At 48.7% G+C, this 22,884-nt stretch overlaps 2 protein-coding genes across 4 annotated transcripts in view; one reads left to right on the forward strand and one right to left on the reverse strand.

Moving 5' to 3' along the window:
• Positions 1 to 73: 73 nt before the first annotated feature.
• On the forward strand, positions 74 to 3,511 carry SSR3 (signal sequence receptor subunit 3). The gene is made up of 4 exons (XM_019619220.2): positions 74 to 221; positions 955 to 1,053; positions 1,897 to 2,028; positions 3,047 to 3,511. The coding sequence occupies exons 1-4, from the start codon at positions 118 to 120 to the stop codon at positions 3,111 to 3,113; spliced, it is 402 nt and encodes a 133-aa protein (XP_019474765.1). The 5' UTR covers positions 74 to 117; the 3' UTR covers positions 3,114 to 3,511.
• Positions 3,512 to 5,098: 1,587 nt separating this feature from the next.
• The window catches only part of KCNAB1 (potassium voltage-gated channel subfamily A member regulatory beta subunit 1), a 34,554-nt gene continuing 16,768 nt past the window's right edge, over positions 5,099 to 22,884 (reverse strand). For all 3 annotated transcript variants that reach the window (XM_019619221.2, XM_010717023.2, XM_019619222.2), the window contains exons 2-14: positions 22,010 to 22,053; positions 18,079 to 18,116; positions 16,983 to 17,062; positions 16,450 to 16,494; positions 15,443 to 15,487; positions 15,261 to 15,304; positions 13,966 to 14,052; positions 10,082 to 10,167; positions 9,841 to 9,961; positions 9,272 to 9,366; positions 8,457 to 8,577; positions 7,257 to 7,345; positions 5,099 to 6,592 (exon numbers count right to left, since the gene is read on the reverse strand). In XM_019619221.2, the coding sequence (XP_019474766.1) occupies positions 6,503 to 6,592; positions 7,257 to 7,345; positions 8,457 to 8,577; positions 9,272 to 9,366; positions 9,841 to 9,961; positions 10,082 to 10,167; positions 13,966 to 14,052; positions 15,261 to 15,304; positions 15,443 to 15,487; positions 16,450 to 16,494; positions 16,983 to 17,062; positions 18,079 to 18,116; positions 22,010 to 22,053 (985 nt within the window). In that variant the 3' untranslated portion in view covers positions 5,099 to 6,502. The remainder of the gene's footprint in view (positions 6,593 to 7,256; positions 7,346 to 8,456; positions 8,578 to 9,271; positions 9,367 to 9,840; positions 9,962 to 10,081; positions 10,168 to 13,965; positions 14,053 to 15,260; positions 15,305 to 15,442; positions 15,488 to 16,449; positions 16,495 to 16,982; positions 17,063 to 18,078; positions 18,117 to 22,009; positions 22,054 to 22,884) is intronic.

The following is a 22,884-nucleotide window of genomic DNA, read 5'->3' on the forward strand; positions in this document are numbered from 1 at the left end:
GGGCCCCGCTGGCGACGTGGCAGCTTCGGCCCTTGGTGGGGTTGGAGCGTGGCGGCACTCGGCGCTCACAGCGCGTTGCGGTTCTGTCCTCAAGGGCTCTACTGGAGGATATGGCACATGGATCTGGTTCAGTCTGCCGTGCTGTACAGCGTGATGACTCTCATCAGTACCTACCTCGTGGCGTTTGCGTATAAGAACGTCAAGTTCATCCTCAAGCACAAGTGAGTTTGGTGGCTGTCTGGTGTACGTCTTAGTTTGTAATAATTCAGCAGAAACGTAGTCAACATTTCTATGAAGATGTGAAATGTTACACTGTAGAACCCTTGTGCTTGAATCAACAGATGTAAGCCAGGCTGCGTTAGTACTTACTGTCATTGAATCCCACTGTATCAGCTGATGAATTGCATTAGGTTGTGAGGACAGTATGAATGCTGAGTTGTGAGCTTTAAGAATGGGAAATTTCACAGCTCAAATGTTAAGTGATCAGCTTTGCTTCTTGACTGCTCTTCCATTGAAAGTCCTTGACCACAATGTAAGATGTGACACAAAGGCATCCACTGCATACTTTTCTTATTGCTGTTACCTAATACCTTGGGATCATTACCTTCAGCGTGGGGTAAAAAGATGTTTGGACTGAGCGTGTATTTCATAGGCTTCTTTGGTGTCAGTAACTTCTGATTGCATGTCACATCTCCTGTAGAACAGACCTGCCTTGTCTGCTGGGAGAATGATGAAACAGCAAAGCAACCCTTGTTCTCAGGGGCTATTGCTATAAATTGCATTTGAGAAGTACTTCTCATAATTTGACTACTGCTAATTGTCCCTTCAGCTTGGCAAACTGTTTGGTATCTTGGCTAACCTTTGTTTTTCCCTGTATAATGCATCTTCCTATAGTCCTTTTTTTTTTCCCCCCCGTCTATTTTTCAACTTTACCATGAATGGTGTTTCTTATAGGGTTGCACAGAAGAGAGAAGATGCCGTTTCCAAAGAAGTTACTCGCAAGCTTTCTGAGGCAGACAACAGGAAGATGTCTCGGAAGGAGAAGGATGAAAGGTAATCTTCCTTGTGCTCTTTTGTCTTTCCCTTGTTTTATTACTAGTTATACTATCAGCTTTTCATCCATCTGTAAATCCTCTTTTTAAGTATCCGTGAATGGTCTCAAATGTTGAAACCTTTATTTACAAAGGCAGCCTCTCCATTCTTGATGTGGAAAGGAAGACAATTTTGCATATAGGGTTGCTAATAGCTGTCTGATGAGTAACAGTCATAGCTACCTCTAGAATTAAGATAAATTCATTTCTTTAAGAACAGACTCATGTAACATACTTTGCTTAGTGGAATGCAAGTTCCATCTGTATAGCATTCCCTTATATTGCTCTACTGTGCTGCTCATCAGTAGTTGCACTTTTTATCCCAGTGGTTATAACTGGCAAAGCAAGTAGCAGATTTCCAATACAATAACTTACTGATATCCAAGATATGCCTGGATAGATATTGCTCCTTGTTAGATTAGATGCCTGTTAGGACCATATGAGATGAATTATCTTCACTTTGGAAGCAAAAAAAGCCACATCTTTCTTTCTAACTGCCAGGCACGCTGTTGGCATGTAGCAGATACAAACTTGCACAGACTGCTGTTTACATGGCACTAGGTTTGATGTGCAGGGTGGGAAAACAATTGTGTATCTAAGTGACTTACAAGTGCAGAGTGTATACAGGCTTTCCTTTGACTGCTGAGTTGACTGATAGTTTTTGCAGCGCTCTGTCTTTTAGAAGCTGGCTGTGACAAGAGCTGTTGTTTGCTTCCCTACTGGGTGGAAGTTTCTTCTTAACTGTGAGTGTGTCAGGACATGCATTGACTTAAGTACATTTTGAAATGTTTTTACTTGTTCCTAGGATTCTGTGGAAGAAAAATGAAGTTGCAGATTATGAAGCAACAACTTTTTCCATCTTCTACAACAATACCCTCTTTCTGGTCCTGGTCATCATTGCTTCATTTTTTGTGCTGAAGAATTTCAACCCCACTGTGTATCCTTTATTACCACACCTAAAACAACTAAAGTCCTACACCCATTGGTTGCCATTCATAGATACATTTGTTATCTGTGTAGCACCTTCACCCTGCTGAGGTGTGCAATTTGTTGTGGTTTTTCAACTCAGAAACACTTGAATGTAGAAGTAGACAATACAAAAAAAAAAAGAGACAAAACCAAAACCAACCAAACCCAACACTTCCAAATCATTTAAATGTTTATCATCTGCTGTTGGCTCTCACAGAAATCTTATGACTTTTCCCATTTCATTTGTAATTCTGCAGTCAGGAGGCAGCTTGTGTTTACAGAAGAACTACAATGGTGTTGTCAGATGCTGTAAAATTATAGGATTGTTTAGTTTTGGTTACTTCACATATAAATATTTTTGTTACTTAAATGCTGATGATGAGCACTGTATACATAAGAGACCTGCATTATTTATAAGCACTTTGACAAGAACAGGCTAACCTTTAGAGGTGTCTTTATTTTAAGGTTAAATACATTGTAAACAACACCTGGTTCATAACCTTGGTTGAAAGCTATATTTCAAGTTAGTGTTTGTAATGGTGGAAAGCACAGCAACAATAGCAGAATACCAGGGTCCCAGGCTGCAGCCAGTAAGGATTTGCTCAAACACAACAGCTGTGGGCACAGAAAATAAAGGAAAGAAACTACTTACCTTCAGAAGGTAATCTCCACACAGGAATCTCAAACAAGATACCATCACCTCTACTGCCAACCCTTAAATGAAGTCTGGGGAGGGGTACATCCTGGCTCCTTCCATCATTGAGGTACATTGCATGCACCTGAGCTTCCCTGGATTGGTCCTGCCTTCCCACCAGGTGCTCAGTCACGGTTTCAAGCCCTGACTTAGCATTTCTGCTGCACTGTTGCAGTGCCCAATTTAAAGTTTTACGAGGAAGACCTTTTTGATTCATTGGTAAAATGTTTACCAAGTTCTGTAAAAGCAGAAGTACCTACCCATGTGTGCTTCCTTGACTTTCTTCTTACAGAAACTATATCCTTTCCATAAGTGCTTCGTCTGGACTGATTGCCCTGCTGTCTACAGGATCCAAGTAGACCAAAGAAAAAGCAATTTGTTTTTGTGGGAGGGTTCAACTTCTACTTGAGAGTGGAATAAAAATAGTATTTTTTTTATAATGGGACTGCCTGAGGGTTTGGGGGGAGGTTTTCAATTGAAAGTTCATTTACCTTAGGTATCTTTATATGGCATTGCTCAGTAACTGAATCTAATATTTACTTGGCATTGACAGTAAATGGCATGTGAGCTGTTATCAAACAGCTTTTCTGAAGTATTTCATAGGTGTGATGTTACTGCAGACCATTAGACAGTATGAGTCAACCACAAGGGACTGCTGCACAGCAGCACAGAACAGCTACAGTCAAACCCCATAGTGGAATTCCCCTGTAAACTATTAGAAGAGCTGCAGTCTGTAATCATAAAAATTGACAATCCATCCCTTTTCATTGTAACTTGCAAAGTTTTAATAAAAAGGAGACTTTCTGTCATTAAATACCTTGTATGTCCTTTCTCAGTTCCTGAAAGTGGGTATCTCTCTGGGTGAGCAATGTGTGTAGGTTTGTCAACTCTCTCCACTACCGTAAGAGAGGAATCTCCTGCAAGTCAGTGTGGGATTGCTTTCATTGGAAACACTCCTCATTTTTAAAAAACTTTGAGATAAAAACCTAAACAGTGACTCCTAGGAAAATGTTCTTTAATTGGTTTTCATCTCTCAAGTCATAAATAAAAAAAAAAGGAACCAGTTTTTCTGGCACAACTGAACTAAGAGGCCCTGGCTGGCTCGCTGTAATGACTTTATCAGGCAATCCTTTCGCCTTCTTTCTGGCTATCAGTGAAGCAGCTGTTATGTGAAATGCTTAACTCAACTGCTATTAATGGAGTTATATTTGGAAGTTTTGGATACTGCTACTACATGCTTGCAATCCCCAAACTAGGAAGAGAAATCTTGTAATCAGATTTAATGTAAAAATTACTTTGCTAATCTTTGTGCTTCTATGAGATTCGTATTTATGTATAGTTTAGTAAAACAAAGATTTGAAACTTCAGGAGATAGTCCAAGGCAACCCAGATAGCATTTGCTCTGTGAGTTCTCTGTAGGAATTTGAAACAGGTTTTTCTATGCTAAGTTGTCAGATTTTCAGCTTCTCTAGTTTTCTGACCTGCCTTGCAGCTCTGGTGTGCAAGGGCTACTGATGGAGGAGCAGAGCTGAGAGCTGGATTAAAATAATACTGTGACACAGCAAGAATGGGTAAGAAGCATACTTCTAATACTGGTTTTGATGTGTTCAGTGCCAGTACAAATATGAAGCAGTATCAGCCTTAACACTGCTAAGTCTTTAGCACATGTAAAACAGCATCTGACTTGCAGTCAGAACATGATGTGAGGCCTGTTCTGTTTCACTGCTCGGCGATGGGCTCAGCTCCTGCTGGAAGCACATGGCATTTGGATTCAGTGCCACAGACAGGCAGTGGCAGTTCTCGAGTTAGCTGTCAGTGTTTGCAGGGATGAAGGCTGCCCTATCAGACACTTTGCAGGTGTATTTTCCATGAAATCTGCCATCTAGAGAGCAGTGATTTGAAGCAGCTCTTTCTTCTGCTATTACTGTCAGCCTGCTGAGTCTTTTATCAGCAGCTTTGCATCTCACCTTGTTTTTTTGCTATTGCCACTTCCCGAGGCCTGAGCACATTATGTGTCAGCTTTTCTGAAGAGTGAATGCTGCAGTGCTGACAGCCTGAAACAAATGTTTTTCATGGGCGTTCTCATGTGTGTATTGGGTTTGCATTTTTCCTTCAGTTCTTTTTCTGGACTTCTTCACAGAAAAGCATCGGGATTTGTTGTTTTAGGGTCAGGATGGCTTTATTTTCTTTAATGTCCAGTACAAGCTGCACACTGCTGCTTAGTTGTGACGTGCAGGTAGCCCAGAGCTGGACCCTGCAGGGCAGCACTTCCCCACACCGTGCTCTGTGTCTGTGCTTCACCACAGTCAGCGTCACTGTCAGTAAAGGGTCTCTAAGTATAAAATTAGTTGCACAAAATGCTTTTATTTTGTCCAAGCAGAAGTCAAAGTCAAATTGCATTTCTTGCTATACAGCAGCGAAGTTCATTTACACAGACCATAGCTTGTTAGAATAAATACAGGAGGAAACAAATCAAGTATTCCCAGCTGTTCACGTGAGCACTGCGCACACGCAGCAGAGATCCTGAAGGTTGGGGGTAGAATACAGAGGTCCTACAAATACTGTACAGAGCTGTACCCTCCAGGAAGCGTGTTCCTAAAGTGTGTGATTCAGTACCAGTGGGAAGGGTTTACTGAAATCAGAGGTGCACTTTACAAAGCAAACTTATGGTAAAATATGATATGGTTCTCAAGATGGGCAAATTAACTGGTAAACGTTTACTATCAACTCCTGTAGAGGGACGAAGTGCTCACAAAAGAACTACCTGTTTAAAACGGGTCCTAAAAACACTATGCGTTTACTTATGCCCGATTCCAGAACAAGTTAAAGCAAATGTGGCCTTCCAGTTATGTACACACCTGATTTTGTCTGGCATTTTTCAGCAGCTATATGTTTTCTATATAAATATCTACATCCTCAGAAGCTCAAGAATATTAAGATTTGCAATAGCTATGTCTACAAGCAGGCAAAAGTAGAGGCAGGTTTCGATAAAACACAAAAAATAAAGGTTTCACCATGGCTTTCTTGGTTTGAAGTTTACGCAGAATTAAACCATTGCAGACAGCAGTTGTTGGTGTTAACCTGACATGCACTCTGGGGCTTTCTAACCGTGCTCTTCTGCTCTGTACTCAGAGATACTGCCGAAGAGTACTCCACAGCTGAAATAATTGTTTAGTTAGGAGTTGAGCTCTGTAACTTCTAATCAGTTCTCCGACTTAAGTCCATTATTCAGTTACAAACAGAATCTATAGCGTGTGATCAGCATAAAAAAGCAAGTGGGAAATTTGAACTTACCCATTCTGCCTCTTAACCTGACTGAAGAAACTCTGTGGTTGAGATTTCCCAAACGTGGTTTTATTAAAACCTTAAGTTGTATCTGGCTTTTCTTCATTGAAAAAATATATCTGTACATCCTTCTTTAATTACTGAGTACCTGAAGGTTACAAATTCTTTTTTGCTTTACGTATGTTTTTCACAGCACAAGCATGAAGTGCCAAGAGAAAAGTGAAAACTAATGAAGTCGGTCGAAGGTAAGAAAATGCAAGACTATTCTTGCTTGTAAAGGAGATCGACTGTGCTTTCGGATTTCACTGCGGATTGGTAGCAATGGTAGCACACCTGGGAGGAGCCGGTACCGGCAGACACCGAGCAGCAAGCTGCTGAATGATTCTAATGACCCGACAGTCGCTCAGGACTTCTGTACAGAGCACTTATCAAACCATGCAGTCCAGGTGATTCATGCATTGCATTATGATCTGTAGTCCTTCTTGCTGTAGGGCTTATTTCCCAGGATGTTATCTATTTCATTTACAATATGTGATGTCATCTTTGGAAGAACCTAGGGGTGGAAGAAAACTGACATTTAATTCAGTTTCCACTGAAGATAGCCATGGATTGTTTCCAAATCTAAATCCGGATTTTATCAAATAATGTTTCCTCTGTTGTTTTTCTTTCTTCATGCATATGTGATATATTTAATCATTTATTTGATACCTTTCTCCCGTAAAGAAATAACTTTAGTGACTTTGCCCTGTGAGACAACCACAGAAACCATTGTCCTGAACTCTATATGCACTCAACTGCAGCAGAAACAAAGCTGGTGGCAGGAATGCCCTTATTTGCGAAAAGCAATAATAATTAAGAGAATCATTAAGAAATAATTAAGAGAATAAATAAGGTCCAAGGCAATGACATGGGCCTGTGCTTTTCTTCTTACTAACACTGAAGATTTGCATCATGTGTGTTGACATCGGTTCACTTGCTTAAGTGAGCCTTTAGACAAAGAGTGAAGCAACACGTTGAACTGCCCAACGCAGATGTAACCACTGCAGATGGTTATAAGTCACAGCGAGGTGCCATAGGTTTGCCTAATTGATGTGTGCAACTGGGGCTGAAACAACACACCACGGTTTGAGATTCAGTTAGGAAAATGAGGGCACTGCTGTCAGTGTGGGTGTAACACAGCGGCGCTGGGCAGGAGCTGCCCCACCTCTGGCACTTGCCTGTATGGCTCCGAGGTTCTCGATCAGCTGCTCCGGATTGGAAGATCCTAGAAGGACAGAGCTCACCCCCTCGTTCCTCAGACACCACGCTGCAAACAAAGGCATGGGATGGTCAGGAACAAGGGGCTCACCTCACTGTGCTGCTGCCCATCCAGTATTAGCCAGAGCTTCTCTCTTTGTTTGAAGAAGAGCACTATTATTTTTGGAAGCCGTCATTTTCCAGGTCACTTCTGAGTCATTTCTACTCCCATTAAACAGGAAGGTTATGCATCATGTCGATATCTCCCTTTTCCATTTTTAAATGTGCTGTCTCTTATTCATCGGATTGTTCTTGTTCCCACTAAATAAGGGCTGGGAATGCCTGGTTTGCTGCATCTGCATCATTCGTCATTTTATGGTTTCATCTTCTTCCTGATCTGGCTCCTCTCTCAGCTAAATAATTCAGGAATACTCGATCCAAGGTAAACACGCCCCTAATATTTTCCCTCATCAGCCCTTTCCTGGTTGCCTTCTCCTTTTCTGATTGCTAAATAACACTACTGCTCACTCAAAAAAAAAAGAAAAAAAAAGTTATTTTGCGTGAGGAGAACAGAGCAGTTGTTCCTCAAAGGCAATAGATGGCATTTTCATATCATAAAATAATAGAATTATAGATAGAACCGTAGAATGGCTTGGGTTGGAAGGGACCCCAAGGATCAGCAAGTTCCAACCCCCTGCCACGGCAGGGCCTTCAATCTCCATATCCCACAGTGGTCTTGGTTCCTTCTGTTACTGCGTCCCTCGAAATGCATTACCCTTCCTGAATTACTGCTGCAATTCACATCAGACTCTCCACATTCCTGCCACTTTGTTCCATAATTCCTCATGTCATTCCTCATTACTCATTCAAGTGTTATAACTGAAAAACGCATCTACAGATACACCCGAAGAGAAAGCTGCCCTCTGTCCTGCTTGAGAGGCAACACCGTTTTTTCAGTTTCTATTTACGTAGGCATCGCTGACTCCAAAGCAAACACCTGGAGCTCAGAGTACCTGCAGCCTCCCGGGTTTGTGTAGGAGTTCATCTGTGCTCGTCTTTCAGCCACACAGAAGGCACTGAATCTGCAGCTTTTTACTAGGAGGATGGGAGCTAAGTCGTGCCTTTCTGACAAAGAGCAAAGAGCATTCAGGTGCTAATGACAGCGTTCCTGCTCCCCTTACCGACTGCTAGCTGAGGTAGTGTGCAGCCAAGGCGCTCTGCAATGGGCGAGAGGTCCTTCAGCTTCGTCTGCTGCTTTCTTCCCTCCTCGCTTATGATTTTTTCTTTCAGCCACTGGTAGCACTGGAGGGGAATTACACTGCAGTCAGATGTTGATTTTAACCTTCCCAAGCTGAAAGGTTGGTGCAAATAGAAACATCTCTGAAAATCCCCGTGATGCAGTGATATGCAGGGCTGGGCGAGACGTCCCCTCCTGCTGCCTGCTCTTGTAGTGCTATGCCTTTCTGAGCTTCACCTGAAGTTCTGACTCTGAAGTGTCACATTTGGATCACTGGACCCAATGGCAATTGGAAAATGGTGAAATACTGGTCAGCTTCCGACACGCCTCCTTCCTCCCCCCAGAAAAGTGAGAGGACATCTGATCTTGTTCAAGGTTTACTATTGCCTTTCAAGATCAGAAAGCTAATGAGAAGGAGCTGAGATTTCAGTTTGTATTCAGACCTGACATTTGATTCTCTTTCATTCCCACCAATGTAATTCAGGTCCCTCTGGGAAATGCTGCCTTCTGAGCTAGCTTGCAGTAAAACGCCCAGACTTTGTCTTGAAATGTAGCCTTCATGTTGAAAACAAATTACAAACGCTATGAAATACCCCAATTGAAAATCGACCCCTTTGTAAGCACATCAGTGCAGGCTGCACCTTTCTCTTCAGCTCATTCCCCGAGACCCATCCAGCAGTGGAGATGGATTCCTGCTGCTGTTTGCCTGCCCTCAGCACTGCAGCACATCCCTTTTCCCCCAACAAGTGACACAAATACCTTCAGGGCAGCCCTTGAGCTTTCGGGGACCCCGTTGCCGTATTTCCCTGAGATGATCCCGCAGGCGAGGGGAGACCACGTCATGGCACCCACCCCTGCAGAGAGTGGACAGAGAGTCACGGAACCAGGAGACCTCTGGGTTGTACCAGAATCTGTGCACTCAGCCCAGAGAGCAGCGATTGCTGCCTGCTGGTACGGCACTGCCAGGGCTCTTCAGCCCCTTGGGGGACATGGGAGCATCGTCCTGGCAGATGCAGCCATAATTCCTCCTTTCCTCACATAGGGCGCCCTCGGTGCTCACACAAAGCCCTGTATGAGCCCTGTTCAGATAGGTCGGTGCCCACTGGTCCCCGAGGGCAAAATGCAGCCGTGGCAGTTAACACCTCGCTATCAGAGATGCAGCAAGCCAGGCTTTCTGCTAGGCTGGGGGCTTGGCTCTTGCCAAACTCTTGCATTCTGCCTGCGCAGCAGTGGGGAGGGATCACTTTTCCCCTCCCGAGGCTCAGGTGTGGCCTTCCCTTATTTCTCTCTCTAAATAATATAGACAAAGTGCTCAGCTGCAGATTTACCTATTTTGTGGTACAGTTCCGGCAGCTGAACCTCCACTTTCTCCCTTTGGAAGAGGTGGTACTCAGCCTGCTCGCACACAGGCGGTATCATGTTGAACTGCCGGGCCACCGAGTAGGCTTCCTGGGGAGAGACCATGCAGGGAGCACATCAGTCACGTACAGAGTGACACACACAGCCTGCAGAGCAGCTCTGGGGGCTGGGAAATGTGTGTCCTGGTGCCAGCTTATGGCTTTGCTTTACCATGATCTCCATAGCACTCCAGCGTGACGTTCCCCAGTACATGGCCATGCCCTGGTTGATGACGTGTGTCATTGCTCGGACGATTTCTGAGGGAAAAAGACAAACATAAGAGAACTCTGTGTCAACCCCGTGCTGCTCCTGCATGACGGAGTGCTACCATCACATCTTGGGGCTGCCAGCACAGTGTGGCACTGCAGGACCCAGCCACCATCTCTGGATGTGGATTCGGGGCCGGTCCCACAGCTGCAGGTGCTGCAGCCATAGCAGCTCCAGCCTACAGCAGCAAGGAGCAAAGCTTGGTGGATCACTGCGCCGTGCAGCAAAGTGGAGGAAAAGCATAAAGAGGCTTGTCTCACAGCTTTAAGGAACTTTTACCAGCTGGTTGTTGTCTAAGTATTATCCCACAATAATATTCCTCCTAAAATTTATCACTAGAGGGCAGTAGGACCGAAAAATAACCAAAAGACAAAAAAAAAAAAAAAGAATCATTTTCTCTTTTATTCACTACAAGCATATATTAGCATCTGCTTCTTTGCACTACGGCCATTGAGATGCTGCTGAGAAATGAAGCAACTGGAGAACACAGCGGCTTCTGCTGGGCGCCTTGCTCTGCATGCAGCTTCAACCTGCTGACACCCACCTGGGGAGGATCTCCTGCCCCTTGCTCTCCTGCCACTCCTGAGCAGCCACTCCTGGTGATCAGGGCCGCCATCAGCACGGGCTCACAGTGGGTGGGAACCACCCCGGTCAGCAAGGGTGGGCCTGGCATGCAGGGCTCCTCCAGATCTATATGCTGCTTTGTTTTCATGAGGCTCCACCAACTTGAAAATCAATTTCTTCCCTCTGGGATGGTTCCAAAAGTAAGAGGAGCAGATAGCAGATGCATGGGGAAGAAGAGATCCCACACAAGGATGCAGGATGAGCCTTCCTCCCACCCCACGTACATCTTCCTCCTTTGGCACAATACGCTCACACCTCCTCTGCTTCCCCCCTTCATGCCAAGCCACGGCTGGATGGTTCTTGTTGAGTAATCCAATCCTCCCAGCAACAAAACAGCACTGAAAAAGGCCCTGAAAATATTTACCCTCATGGATGATGTGAGCCACGAACAGTGCATCACTCAGACTGACAAAAATACACTGAGCAGATCCGGGAAGCAGAAGAAAACAGTCCTTAGTCACTGGTATGGGTAACGCACGAGGCAGCCTGCGCTCAGCAGCACTGCCAGATTGCAGAGTGCCCTTTCCTGGGAGAGCTGTGAGAGGCAGCCCGGGCAGTGCTGCAGTTCCCAGCCCGCTCAGCACCGCTGAGGCTCAGTCTGTCTGTCTGTCTGCAAAGTACTTGCTGGGGTTGGGGCTGCTGAAACAGCGCTGGCCATCACTGCCTTGAGATGGAGGGGAGCTGCATTTTATACCATGAGAGTTCTCATCCTATTTATGGGGGAAAAAAACAGCTTGGCAGAGAGTCGCTTACAGTGCCAATCTGGAGGTTATTGTGAGATTTCTCCTGCAGGCAGCGACAAGCAGCTAAACACGGCAAAGTCTCCATTTATAACCCTTGGAGGACTCTAAAAGGGACAGTGTGCCTCTTCCATGGCTGGCTGTCTTTGCACCAAGAAGGCAGAACTCCCGATGGAAGCACTGATCTTTCCCCCGGTGAAGAGCAGCTCTCAGAAGCCAGATATTGTTCTCCCATTTTGTTTTCTCCCCCAGATCCACCCTTTTCTCCATTCCTGGGCCATGCTGGTTGGGGCAGGCACAGCCCATCGAGCGCAGTAACAGCCCAAGCACCCACGCACTGGGGTGAAGGTGTGGGGTGAAGCTGTGGGGTTTCCACAGAGCAATCCTGTATGGGGATTCCTCCCTCCCCCCGCAGCACCCGCTTCTCACTGCTGTTGGTTTTCTATTTCTGCCATACGATCATTTAGGAATTTTTATGGGTGTTCCATCACACCTCTTACATGCTTTGGCCCATGGTCGTTTGCGTTTCTCCCACCTCTGTTCCCTTCAAAAGAATAACAGCCAACTTAGAATATTTATAACTGCTCTTGTTTACCAGATCCTTCCCCCATGGGTACGCCTCTGGATGGTCTGAGGCAGCACCCATCTGGGCAGCTCACTGCTGGATGGCAGAAATGTCATCGCTTCGAGGGGGAGTTCTCAGGAGAAAGCACACGCATGTCTCCAAACCCCGCAGCCAGGCAGTACCAACCCGAGCCAGCTCCGCGCCCTGCTGTGGGGCACAGCGCCCGGTGTGGGGCTGCCCAGCCGTGCCCCACTGTGCTGCTTTCTGCTCAGCTGCACGCATCGCCCAGAGCGAGGGAAACATCTGCGACACCGCCTGGGATTGCATCTCTACAGGGCTAACGTAGCGTGAGGGCACGGGGAGAGGAGCGCCCGTCTGAGCAGATTGCAGATATCTCCTTTGATCAGAAAGGGGATATTTTCCGAGTGAAGCTTTTAATGCCCAGAACTGACAGCTCATCAGGAGAGAGAGAAGCACAGAGGCACCAGAGGGCTGAGCTCGTCTGCATTCTGCCGAGTTACAGAGCTGAAAGGCCCAGCCTGGCACTCAATGGCAGTGCCCCATGCCATGAGCTCAGGCCAGGACAGTTTCCCCTTCCAACCTCACCTACTTGCATGCACAACCATGGAAACAACATGACAAAAATTTCTTTCTCTCATTTCTCCAATTGCATTTCATATCCCACAGCCTCACTGCCCACTCGAGCGAGTTTACCATGATTTGGCACTGTGCATAACCAGCAACCACATCAAGGTGACCTACAGACGGCTCACCCTCAGGATGAGACTTGCATCCCCTGGTGAGGATCCCAGCTGCACAGCACACACAGGGAGTTCCTGTCCTTCCCAAAGCACTCCGTGGCTTTGAGCCACGCTTGTGGCTGCATTACCTTCAGCCACCCGCATCCCTGCAGCTGCACACATGGGATGCAGCACGTGTTGCACACCCAGGACACGGCTTCCAGCAGAGCTGGGAGCAGCTCTTCGCTCATAGGGAAAGCATGGCCACGTAAGGACACAGAGCATAGCTGGGATTGTGCCTCATGAAGGTAGCTTAGCACTTAGTGCGCGTGCCAGATATTGCTGAACTGACAGATGGCCCAGCAGATGCTCTGGGATAGAAGTGGCTTAGTAGGTGAACCATAAAAAAAGCATGAAGTACATGGAAAGAATAAACACCGCGCCATTCATAATGCAAGCGTCCCTTTTCTCACCCTGCTGAAAACCTCACCAAGTCCCACAGTTTATACGCTGCTGCCAAGCCCCAGCCTGGGAGCACTGTGCAGAGCTGCTTAAAACACCATCAGCATCAGAGCTCAGCTGTGCTGTGTGTGGGAAGGAGCACTCCCATTCCCCAGCACAGCACAGCCCCTCCAATGGCCATCGCCAAGCAGAGCGGGCACTGCTGCCTGCACCCAGCTGATGCTGCTCTGTGCGGTGAGTGCAGACAGTAGGGAGCAAGCAGATGTGGGATACGAGTGATGGCAAAGGCAGGTTGAGGGGTTCCCTGACCCCACGCCAGCTGCAGGGGGTGCAGGCAGGTCAGCTGGCACAGTGGCTTCCTAAATGCAAACACACTCATTTCAACCTCATCTGTAGGGATCGGAGGGGAAAGTACAGGGAGGAACGTTAAAACCACCATTGGGATTTAAAGGGAATGCCTATTTCCATTAAAGACATACAAATTCATTTAAGTGTAAATATATAGGACTCCGGGATGTCGTGAAAGAACCATTTCATATTTAAGCTGCCCTGCCTGAATATTTAATAAAGATTTGTTCTTCATTTCCTACCATTGGAGGCATAAGCCTGTAAGCCAGGATCAGTCGCATGAAAACCTTCAATTACAGCTGCACTGACCTTCCATGGGGGTGTTGTTGTCCGGGCGGTTGGCAAAGACCACATCCACGTATTCCAGCTGCAGGCGCTGCAGGGAGGCCCTCAGCCCTGCGGGGCAAAGCAGAGAGCGATGTGGGGTCAGCAGCAACACACGAGGTGCAATGCAAGAGAGAATTGCAGCTGGAAAAGACTTCTCAAGTCCCCAAACCTGCAATGGGCCCATGCAGCCCTCCCTCGTGTGCTCTGCTGGTGGCAGTGGGTGCCAAAAGCCCACATACATGTGTGTGTGTGATGGGGAGATGTCCTAACACTTATTTTCTACGAATCTTCCCAGGAACAAAATGTTTTTTATGAATGTTCATGAAGAAGAAGCCAAAATAGAGCCGCCTGAAAACATTTGCTCAAATTAGAGATCCAAGAAATGGCGAAGAGAATAGCTAACATCGACCTTATCACTATTTGGTACTTCTGTGAAATTCTTTCATCTGCTGCCAGAGCTTCTCTGTCCTTTTGCAAAGCAGTTTCTCACCGAGTGGCAGAGGGGTGTTGGGGTGGCCATGATCCCACCTGCACCACCAGGCTGCCCACAGTCAGACACATCACCTCGGGGTTACCCACACCCACAGAATGCTGCTCACAACGTTATCCAGGGCTGCCTTAGTGTAAAGTCGTATGCTAATGTCACTGAGTTCTGCAAATGCAAAATGAGGGATTCTTTCTAGGGCAACAGCCCCACTCTTTGGATGCTCCCCGTTCAGCTCCGCTCACCAAAGTGTGCTGGTGGTGATGCTGATCCCTGGCACATCGTGAGAACCGGGCTGCAGTGGGGCAGTGCCAAAAGCCCATGAGAGGTGTGGGTACAGACCTCACAGCTCAGCATCACTGAGAGGTATTCAACCTTTGGCAGCAGAGGGCAAGCAGCAGCAGCATGGCCCAATGCTGGGCACTGCTTTGTGGGGTTGGCTGATTCCCCACACGCATCCCCTGTGCGTGGGGATGGCACAGCCTCCCAGGCTGACGTCTTCTCACCATAATAAGCTCACAGCTAATGCTGCTGATCCTTAATATGACAGAAATGTGTCTTTTCATGGGCACTGCTCTATTTGTGCCCCGCCTGCAAAACACTGCTGTGCAGGCACGGATCCAGCCTGCAGCAGCCCTGAGCCCCAGTCACATAGGCACACAATGCACTGCAGGATGGATGCAGAAGTGTGGGACTGTGCCCACTGCACCAGCAACCACCAGCAGCCCTACAGGGAGTCTGGCAGCAAACTCAGAGTTCTGGCACAGGAAAATGCCTGAGGCACAGCACCCACCTTCAATGATGTGCTTCCTCGAGAGCCCTCTCTCTGTTTCAGCCCTGCAAAGCAAAGCACACAGTTAGGGGGCTGAGGTGACAGCCAGCAGCAGGCAGAGATGAGGTCCCACATCCCAGCCAGACACAGAGCAAGGGGTGGCAGCCCTCAGCCCCAAGGCAACAAGGCATCACTGAACTTACTTTCCGCCCCAGTACAGCTTTGTTGTGATGACCAGACTGGAGCGCCTAGGAGCAGAACAGAAAAAATGTTGTTGTTAAATAAAATGATCCCAGAAGAGCTCAGGCAGGAGCCCACCTGGCTCCAAGGCAGTGCCCTCCTACCCGAAGGCACCACCACACTCACAGCATCCATGGGCAGCAGCACGGCTCGCAGAAAAGGAGTGCTCCCTCAGGCATTAAAACCCCAGGAAAGATACATCTGCTGAATTAATCTAGAGACTCCAGTGTGATAGTAGATCAAATATTTATCATCATCAAACTATTCTGCTGCAGAATTATATGAGTGTAACAATTTGCCTGGGTTTTGCTTGGCTTGACTTCTTTCTGCCACAGGATGTGGAACATTTCCCAGTGAGCATCCATCCCTCAGAACAGGGGCACTGGTTTCGGTGAGAACACCGCTGGGACTGCTCTTTGGTTGCGGGCTATGACACACAGGGGAGAGCCGTAAAGATTATGTAAATGCTCTTAAAATGACACCACGTATGCTAATGTGCTTCATTTACATGAGGTATCATCTCCTACCAGGCGGCCGAGATGAAGGCCCATCACAGCTTTGCATTCTTAATATACAGCCTTACGTGTGTGCTCAGACCTGCCGCGCAGATAATCTGCCTCTGCTCTGTGTGCGGAAATGAGGATGAATGTGCAGAGATCAGAGAGTCACGGAATGGTTTGGGTTGGAAGGGACCCTTAATGGCCATCAGTCCCACTCCCTGCAATGCAGGGATACCCATAGCTCCAGCAGGTGCCCAGAGCCAGCTCCTAACCAGGCCTCCACCTGCCAGCAGCAGTGATGAGGAGCAGTTAGGAGGGCTGGCTGCTGATGGAGATGCCCAGAGCCCAGTGCTTCCCACATCGCCTCCTGAGCCCCACATCAACTCTGGCTGGCCAATGCTCAGCATCTGTAAGGTCTCGGTGGGCTTCCCCCTCCCGCGTGTCCCTGCTGCTGCCCCACTATACAGTACCTCCAGCCCTTCTTCTTAAGGATGTTCCCCAGGATGACCTCAGCCCTGCAGAAGAGAGAAAGCCCGTGTGAGAGGCACCAGAGGATGCTCATGGCAAGCAGATCTCCACACTGCAGCCAGCCCCAGCCCTGTGGTCCTGCACTGGACACTATGCTCCAAAATCCCCCAAAATCTGGGGAGGGACTTTTTCCTTTCTTAGTTCAGCAATGATACTGAAAGCGTGAGCTGTGCCAGAGCTGCTCCTTGCTCGCGGAGTTTTCAGAGCTGTCACCATCAAGGACCATTCATCACCACTGAGACGGGCACTGACTTGTCATTTATTCAGGATGTTTCCCAGTGAGTCTCGAGGCGGCACCAGCGATGCATTTCAGCTGGGTGCAGTGTTGGCCTTTTTTTTTTTTTAAAGCGTGCTCCAGAAAATGACTGAGTTTCATAGGAGATTTCCTAAACAAAATCATGCCCGGAGGCACAAGGAAGGACCTCAGTGCAGCTGAGACCCCTCGTACCCAAACACCACCCAACCAGGGACTCACTTGCCCGCCGCATACACCTCGGCAGTGTCGAAGAGGTTGACACCACTCTCGTAGGCGATGGTCATCAGCTGCTCGGCCACCTGCGGGATGGACACGGGGCTGAGTGAGGCAGTGCTGCTGGATGCTGGGTCACCCTGTGCCGTCACATTGACCCGAGTGGTGACATGGAGCTGCGCAGCCCCTGAGGCTGATCCTGGGAGGAACTGAGGGAAAAGCCCTGCGCTCTCCAATGGGAAAGCAGCCAAGAATTTAACAAGGTTACAGAAATCGCTCTGCAGATCTATGGGGTTTAGTGCAGGAATACATTTGTCTTCTTGTTCTGAGCACTGCTTTTTTGCACTGACTTATTCTAAACAAGGGGAGCCGGGAAGGCAAATCTGTCATTGAAACAACTCTTTTTGCTTGAGACCACAATACCCAGAATCAGGAATAAATGCAGCTCAGTGATGTGCAGCGATCAGAAATACCAGCAAAGGTCGAATCGCTTACAAAGAAAGAAAAACGTTTGAAAGCAGAATGCTGGGCCTCTTGCCTGCTGCTGAAGTTATTTTGGGATTTCTGCTGTGGCACCACACGGAGGGCTGCCGGAGCCTTCTCCCTTGTTACGAGCAGCCCTGGTGCACCCAGCCAGCAGTGAGCCCCAGCCAGTGGGAGGGAAACCCAAGCACCTTTCCTTTTGCTTCATCTTATTAGGGAAAAATAACAAAATAAATGGAAATAAAACCAGCACTGTGAGACACCACGCTGCTGCTAGCTATGACTGCCGCTCATTACACGCAGCCTGCAAAAATAGAGTTTTCCAAATTCTGCTCCAGGAGCAGAACTGCTGCCAATGGCACAGCACGGAAATACTGCTCCACGCAGCAGAGGGAAGGTTGTTTCAAGGGGGAGATGCTTTCATTAAAGCTGATCTTGGAAAATGTCAGATTCGTTAAGATATTTTGCGGCAGAAGCATGAGCCCTGCCTTGCTTCGCATGCCAACGCTCTGCCATTTGCTGTCACCACGCCCCACTCCCGTTAGCTGGCCACGCTTTATCTGTAAGCACTCCCCTCAGGTTTGCTTCGTGCATGATACTGAAAGCAAAGATCACTTACCTCATCTGAGATTTGACCTCCAAATGTGACCCACGTCCCTACAAAGGCCAAAACAACCAGTTATCATGGGAAAGGCTCCTGCACCAATGTCTGTGTGTTCAGACCCACCAGGAGCAACTGGGAACAGAGAAACGTCCTGGAGGTGCTGAAACACATCGTTGGGGCAGTGAGACTTCCCAAATCCCTGCTTCAGTGCTCAGCGTAACACAAACCCCAGGCAGGAAGAGCACAGAGGTGCTGAAGCACTGAAACACGTGCAGAGTGACTTCCCCTGAGCTGGAGCCCAGCACTCACACTCACCCTCGGCCAAGAACTGCAGCAAAGGCCCCGCTCTGCCCACAGAGGTTTGCTTTTTCCCCACTAACAACTTTTCTACATACCAGCTTCCTTTGCATATATGCAAAGTTAATTCTGAAGATGTGTTCACAAGGAAACTCTGGATTTCCTGCAGAAAAACCACAGCTCAGGAAAGGCCCTACCTTTCCAGTCTGTAAAAGCTGAGCACATTGCTGCTGCTGGAACAGAAAAGAGACTTTTTCAAAGAGCACAGGTATTCCTGGCTCACACTGCATTGCCCCGCCATGGGAAGCAAGCTGTTCCCTGCCAGGACCCACCGCCATCACCACGGCCCCAGCAGTGCAGCGAAGGGCCCTCCTCCTTCCTGCCACATTCGTTGCATTTCAAAGCCTTTGGAAAAAGTATTTTTCTTATCACGAAATGCTCTGGTGCCACATAATAATGATAAGAATGAAAATAGGCTTCATTTTATCATTAAGCTTCTTTGTGCAAGTGAAAAATCCGGCTAAGACTGATTTCCATGTTAAAGCTTCAGAAGAGTTATTTTTGTAAGAATACATTAAAATGCATCTTTACTGGAGGAAGAAAAAAGAAAAAAAAAAGCATTGAGACTGTTTACCACAGAGTGATTCTTAAACACACATGGAGATGGTGAGCAATGTGCAGGAGGAGCCCCCAGTTCGGCACAGGGCTGAGACACACAGACACCAGGGACAGACAGAAGGGATCGGCTGGGTTGGAAGGGACCTCAGAGATCACCCAGCTCCAACGCCTGCCGTGGGCTGGTTCCACCCACCAGCTCAGCGTCACGCATTGACTGATTAGAAATGAGCCTTCGGGTGCCTAAGCCACATGAGAACAACGAGCTCTTTCTCTCTTTAAATATAAATAGTAAATATATGCAGAACTGGGTACACCTTCACTCCATACACCCGCCTTCCCCGTCCCCATCCTCCCCACGGGGTGGGTGCTAAGGAGCTCAGGCTCACGATCACCATCCAAGTGTTGGGAATGCCACTGGTCAGGAGCCCTGGAGGAACCACCGCCTCGGTGGCTGCAGGCCCAGCCAGAAGGATGCTGAGTCCAAGCTCAGCAAGACAACACCCAGGGCATCAGGAAACTGCAATGCTCTGCTGCATCCAGGCCTGGGAGCAGCCTGAGGGACACAGTATGTGCAGGAGAAGGTGCCAGGCCAAGAGCGGGACAGCCAGACATGCCAAGAGCAGAAGGACAGCCGCACAAGTGGCCAAAAGCGTTGACAAGGGCACAGCTGGGACACATGCGAGCAGCGCAGGGCCGTGGTGCTGTGCCCAGAAAGGCTGCGGTTCCCAAAATTCCCTTCCAGAAAGCACAAGGCTCCTTTGGCATTTCCAGCAGCGGCTGAGGATGATTCACAGCCCAACAGGAGCAGCTCTGAAGGAAGAGATACAGGAGAAAAAAAAATAATAAAGCATAACCCTTCCTTGTCCCCGCACCAAGCAGCTGCGTGCCCTTTGCCTGTCCCCATTAGCGGTGTGAGCACAGCCCCAGTGCCCTCAGCCCCACGGGGACACCAGCACAGCCACAGAGCGTTTCGGGGCCCTTGACCTTTTGTGATCCTTTCTCTATTGTGTAAAAGGGAGCACTGACATGAGCGGAGATGTCTCGGAATTATGAGAGCACTGAGGCTATCAGGAGGGGGAGCGAAGTGCAAGCTTGAAGCTGGGGACACAGTAGGAACACAGAAGGATGCTAAGGACATTTCTCCAGTGTGGGGTGTGTAGTGGAGCACAGCTCCAAGGCACAGCAGCTCCCCAGCTGTGCTCGCCCCACATCAGAAAGCTGCTTCCCAGCCGGATACCTGAGCTCCAGGGGAGGAATTTCTACACCGAAGCAGGATTCAGCTCCGTTCCCATCACAGCTCCCAGCCTAGCACATTGTGACTATTTCTGGGTTATTTGCTGATGCAAAATTCACCGCTTGATAATTCCACTGCTGGCAGATGTGTCACCTTTCAGAAGAGCAGAGATCCTGGCTGGAAGACAGGGCTCAGCCTCCCCCGAGGACGGATCCCCGCCCGCTGCAGTGAGGCAGCGCTGCACGAAGCTCCCGGCTGCCACATCCGTCCCTGCTCTGCTGATGTCCGGGTGCCTTCAGCTGAGGGCTCTGCAAATCTTTGCCCCAAAGCAAAGCCACCAAGGCTTACGTGAGGGAAAGGCCTGGCTCCTTTCTGCACCACAAGCTGCTGGGTCTGCACCATGGGGGGTGGCTCTGCCACGTGGCAGTGGTACTGCTCTGCAGTTGTGGGAACCTCTTGTATTGCGAGTTTTCTCCTGGGCTTCTTTCATGAGGAATTGAATTTTCTGGATTAGGATTTTTTGGATTTGGGGTGGCTGCTTTCATCCTGCTGCTCCTTCCCTCGCAGCCCTCCTTGCCTTGCTGGAGGCCGTCTCCGCGTTTGCTGAACACCAGCAGCCCATCTTCACCGGCTGACTTTGCTTTGAATTAACCACCAGGAAACATGACCTTATTTCTTCCTGCATCCCAAACGCACACCTTCCACAGCCGATGCACTTGTCCAGGGCGGGACTCTCTGATATTCCCATTTGAAATTCTCACCTTGGGCTCACCGACAGAATGCACAGATGTGCCACGCAGTGAGATTTCAGATTTGTGAGGCAGATTGCTGAGCTGGCAGAAAGTTGGGTACAACTTCAATTGGATTTGCATGCTGCAGGAGCTTAGGGAGACAAATGCATCTGCCAGGGAGCTGCGCAGGGAGCTCATAGAGCAGCTACCCAAGAGGGCACGGGGGCAGACACTGACAGACATGAAGTGCGAGAGGACCGAGCCGTGCTCTGGAGGAGCTGCACACTGCAGCAATGACTGCTGAACCCAAGGCTCCCTGCTCCCTAACCCAGCACATCCCACAGAGACTCAGGAACAGCATGAGAACGCCATGGTGTCATCACCCCATGGCCCAACCCCACACCCTGCCCAGCTGCCAGCACCCAGCCCTGCAGCTGTGTTCCCAAGGGCTGGGATCTACAGGGACATGGCCCCACGTGTCTGCAATTAAAGAAAAGCTCTGCAAGGCATTTTTCTGCCACCACTTCCTCTCGCACAACAACATTTGCTCTTGGTGAAACTGCAAGTGTGAAAGAAAACTCTACACCAGCTCGTAAGTCCTTTAAAAGCCCAGCATCTATTTTGGTCAGGAGAGCTCTTCTTGCCGGAACAGGACTTATTTTTGTGACTTGTAATAGAGGGTGACTTGCATATCCCCCTCTATTTTAGAATCAACTCACAAAACATTTTGAGAAAAAAAAAACGCATTTTAAAGCATTGCTCACGTTGGGTGATACAACTGCTGGCAAGGGAGCTGATGGGGCCAGGGACCCCACATCCCCTACCACACCACACCACTGCCCACGTCCCTCAGTGCCACATCTCCATGTTTTCTGAGCACCTCCAAGAACGGTGACCCCGCTGCTCCCTGGGCAGCTGTGTCAATGCCTGGCTGCTCTTTGGAGGAAAAATATTTCCTAATATCCAACCCGATCCAGCACTTCTGGAATAAAGCCCTGTTCTTCCCTGTAGCACTTCAGAAGTAAAGGTTTGCCCAGAAGCCATGGGGCTCGGGCCATGCACTCACCCAGGCCGAGGCACGAAACGCGCAGTCCGGACTTCCCAAGGTTCCTAGGAAAAAAGAAATAAAACAGCATTAGACCCAAGAGGACACTGATTGGGTAAAGCAACTGGAGAATACTGCTTTTCATAGAACGGCTGGAGTTGGAAGGGACCTCTAAATGCCCTCAGTCCCATCCCCTGCAGTAAGGGGCACCCACAGCTCCATCAGGTGCTCTCAGCCCATCCCCTGACTGCGGCTGTCTGCTGGTCTGGACACCCACCCCTCCGCGCAACCTGAGCCACTGCCTCAGCACCCTTACTGCAAAGAGCTTTTTCTTTATATCCAGTCTAAATCTGCCCCTTTTGGTTTGAAGCCATGTGTAGGAAGGCTGATAGCAGCCCTCACACCCCCAGCACTGCTCCCTGTGTCAGAGCTCTCACCCAGCACAGCCGCAGGTTACACCCCTACCTAACATAAAGCTGCAACACAGAAACCCACTAATTACAGCCTCCTGCTTTAGCCTTCGCATCACAACCAGATCTGTGCAACTTCTTTGCCAGGCCAAGGTGTAACACGGGGCCACCTCTGTAGTTCCACTGCAGAGCTCTGCACTTTGTTTCTGCTCTCCATGAATTATTTAGAGCTCAAAGAAAGAACAGGACAACCCCCCCACTCTCCCAAAAGCCAGCTCAGTGGTGATCCTGCACCATTTGGGCGCTTTCACCTTCCCATGGCCCGCAGCTGGCACGGGACAAACCCGCTGCGGGGCACAGCTCCAAACTGGGGGCTGGCATTTAGACGCCGGAGCAGCACCACCTGCCCCAGGCTCACAGCAGGCTTGAAGCTGGCACCAACCCCATTCCTTTTGCCCTTTTGCATGAGAACGCTGCTGGATCCCC

Source organism: Meleagris gallopavo, chromosome 11 (genome assembly GCF_000146605.3).
Source record: "Meleagris gallopavo isolate NT-WF06-2002-E0010 breed Aviagen turkey brand Nicholas breeding stock chromosome 11, Turkey_5.1, whole genome shotgun sequence".
Classification (NCBI taxonomy): Eukaryota; Metazoa; Chordata; class Aves; order Galliformes; family Phasianidae; genus Meleagris; species Meleagris gallopavo.

What these genes read in the sequence shown, in the direction of transcription:
- SSR3 (XM_019619220.2), top strand. Translation starts at nt 118, where the DNA reads ATGGATCTGGTTCAGTCTGCCGTGCTGTACAGCGTGATGACTCTCATC. An exon ending in AAGTTCATCCTCAAGCACAA is followed by an intron (nt 222 to 954) that starts GTGAGTTTGGTG and finishes TGTTTCTTATAG; the next exon opens with GGTTGCACAGAAGAGAGAAG. An exon ending in AAGAATTTCAACCCCACTGT is followed by an intron (nt 2,029 to 3,046) that starts GTATCCTTTATT and finishes TTCTTCTTACAG; the next exon opens with AAACTATATCCTTTCCATAA.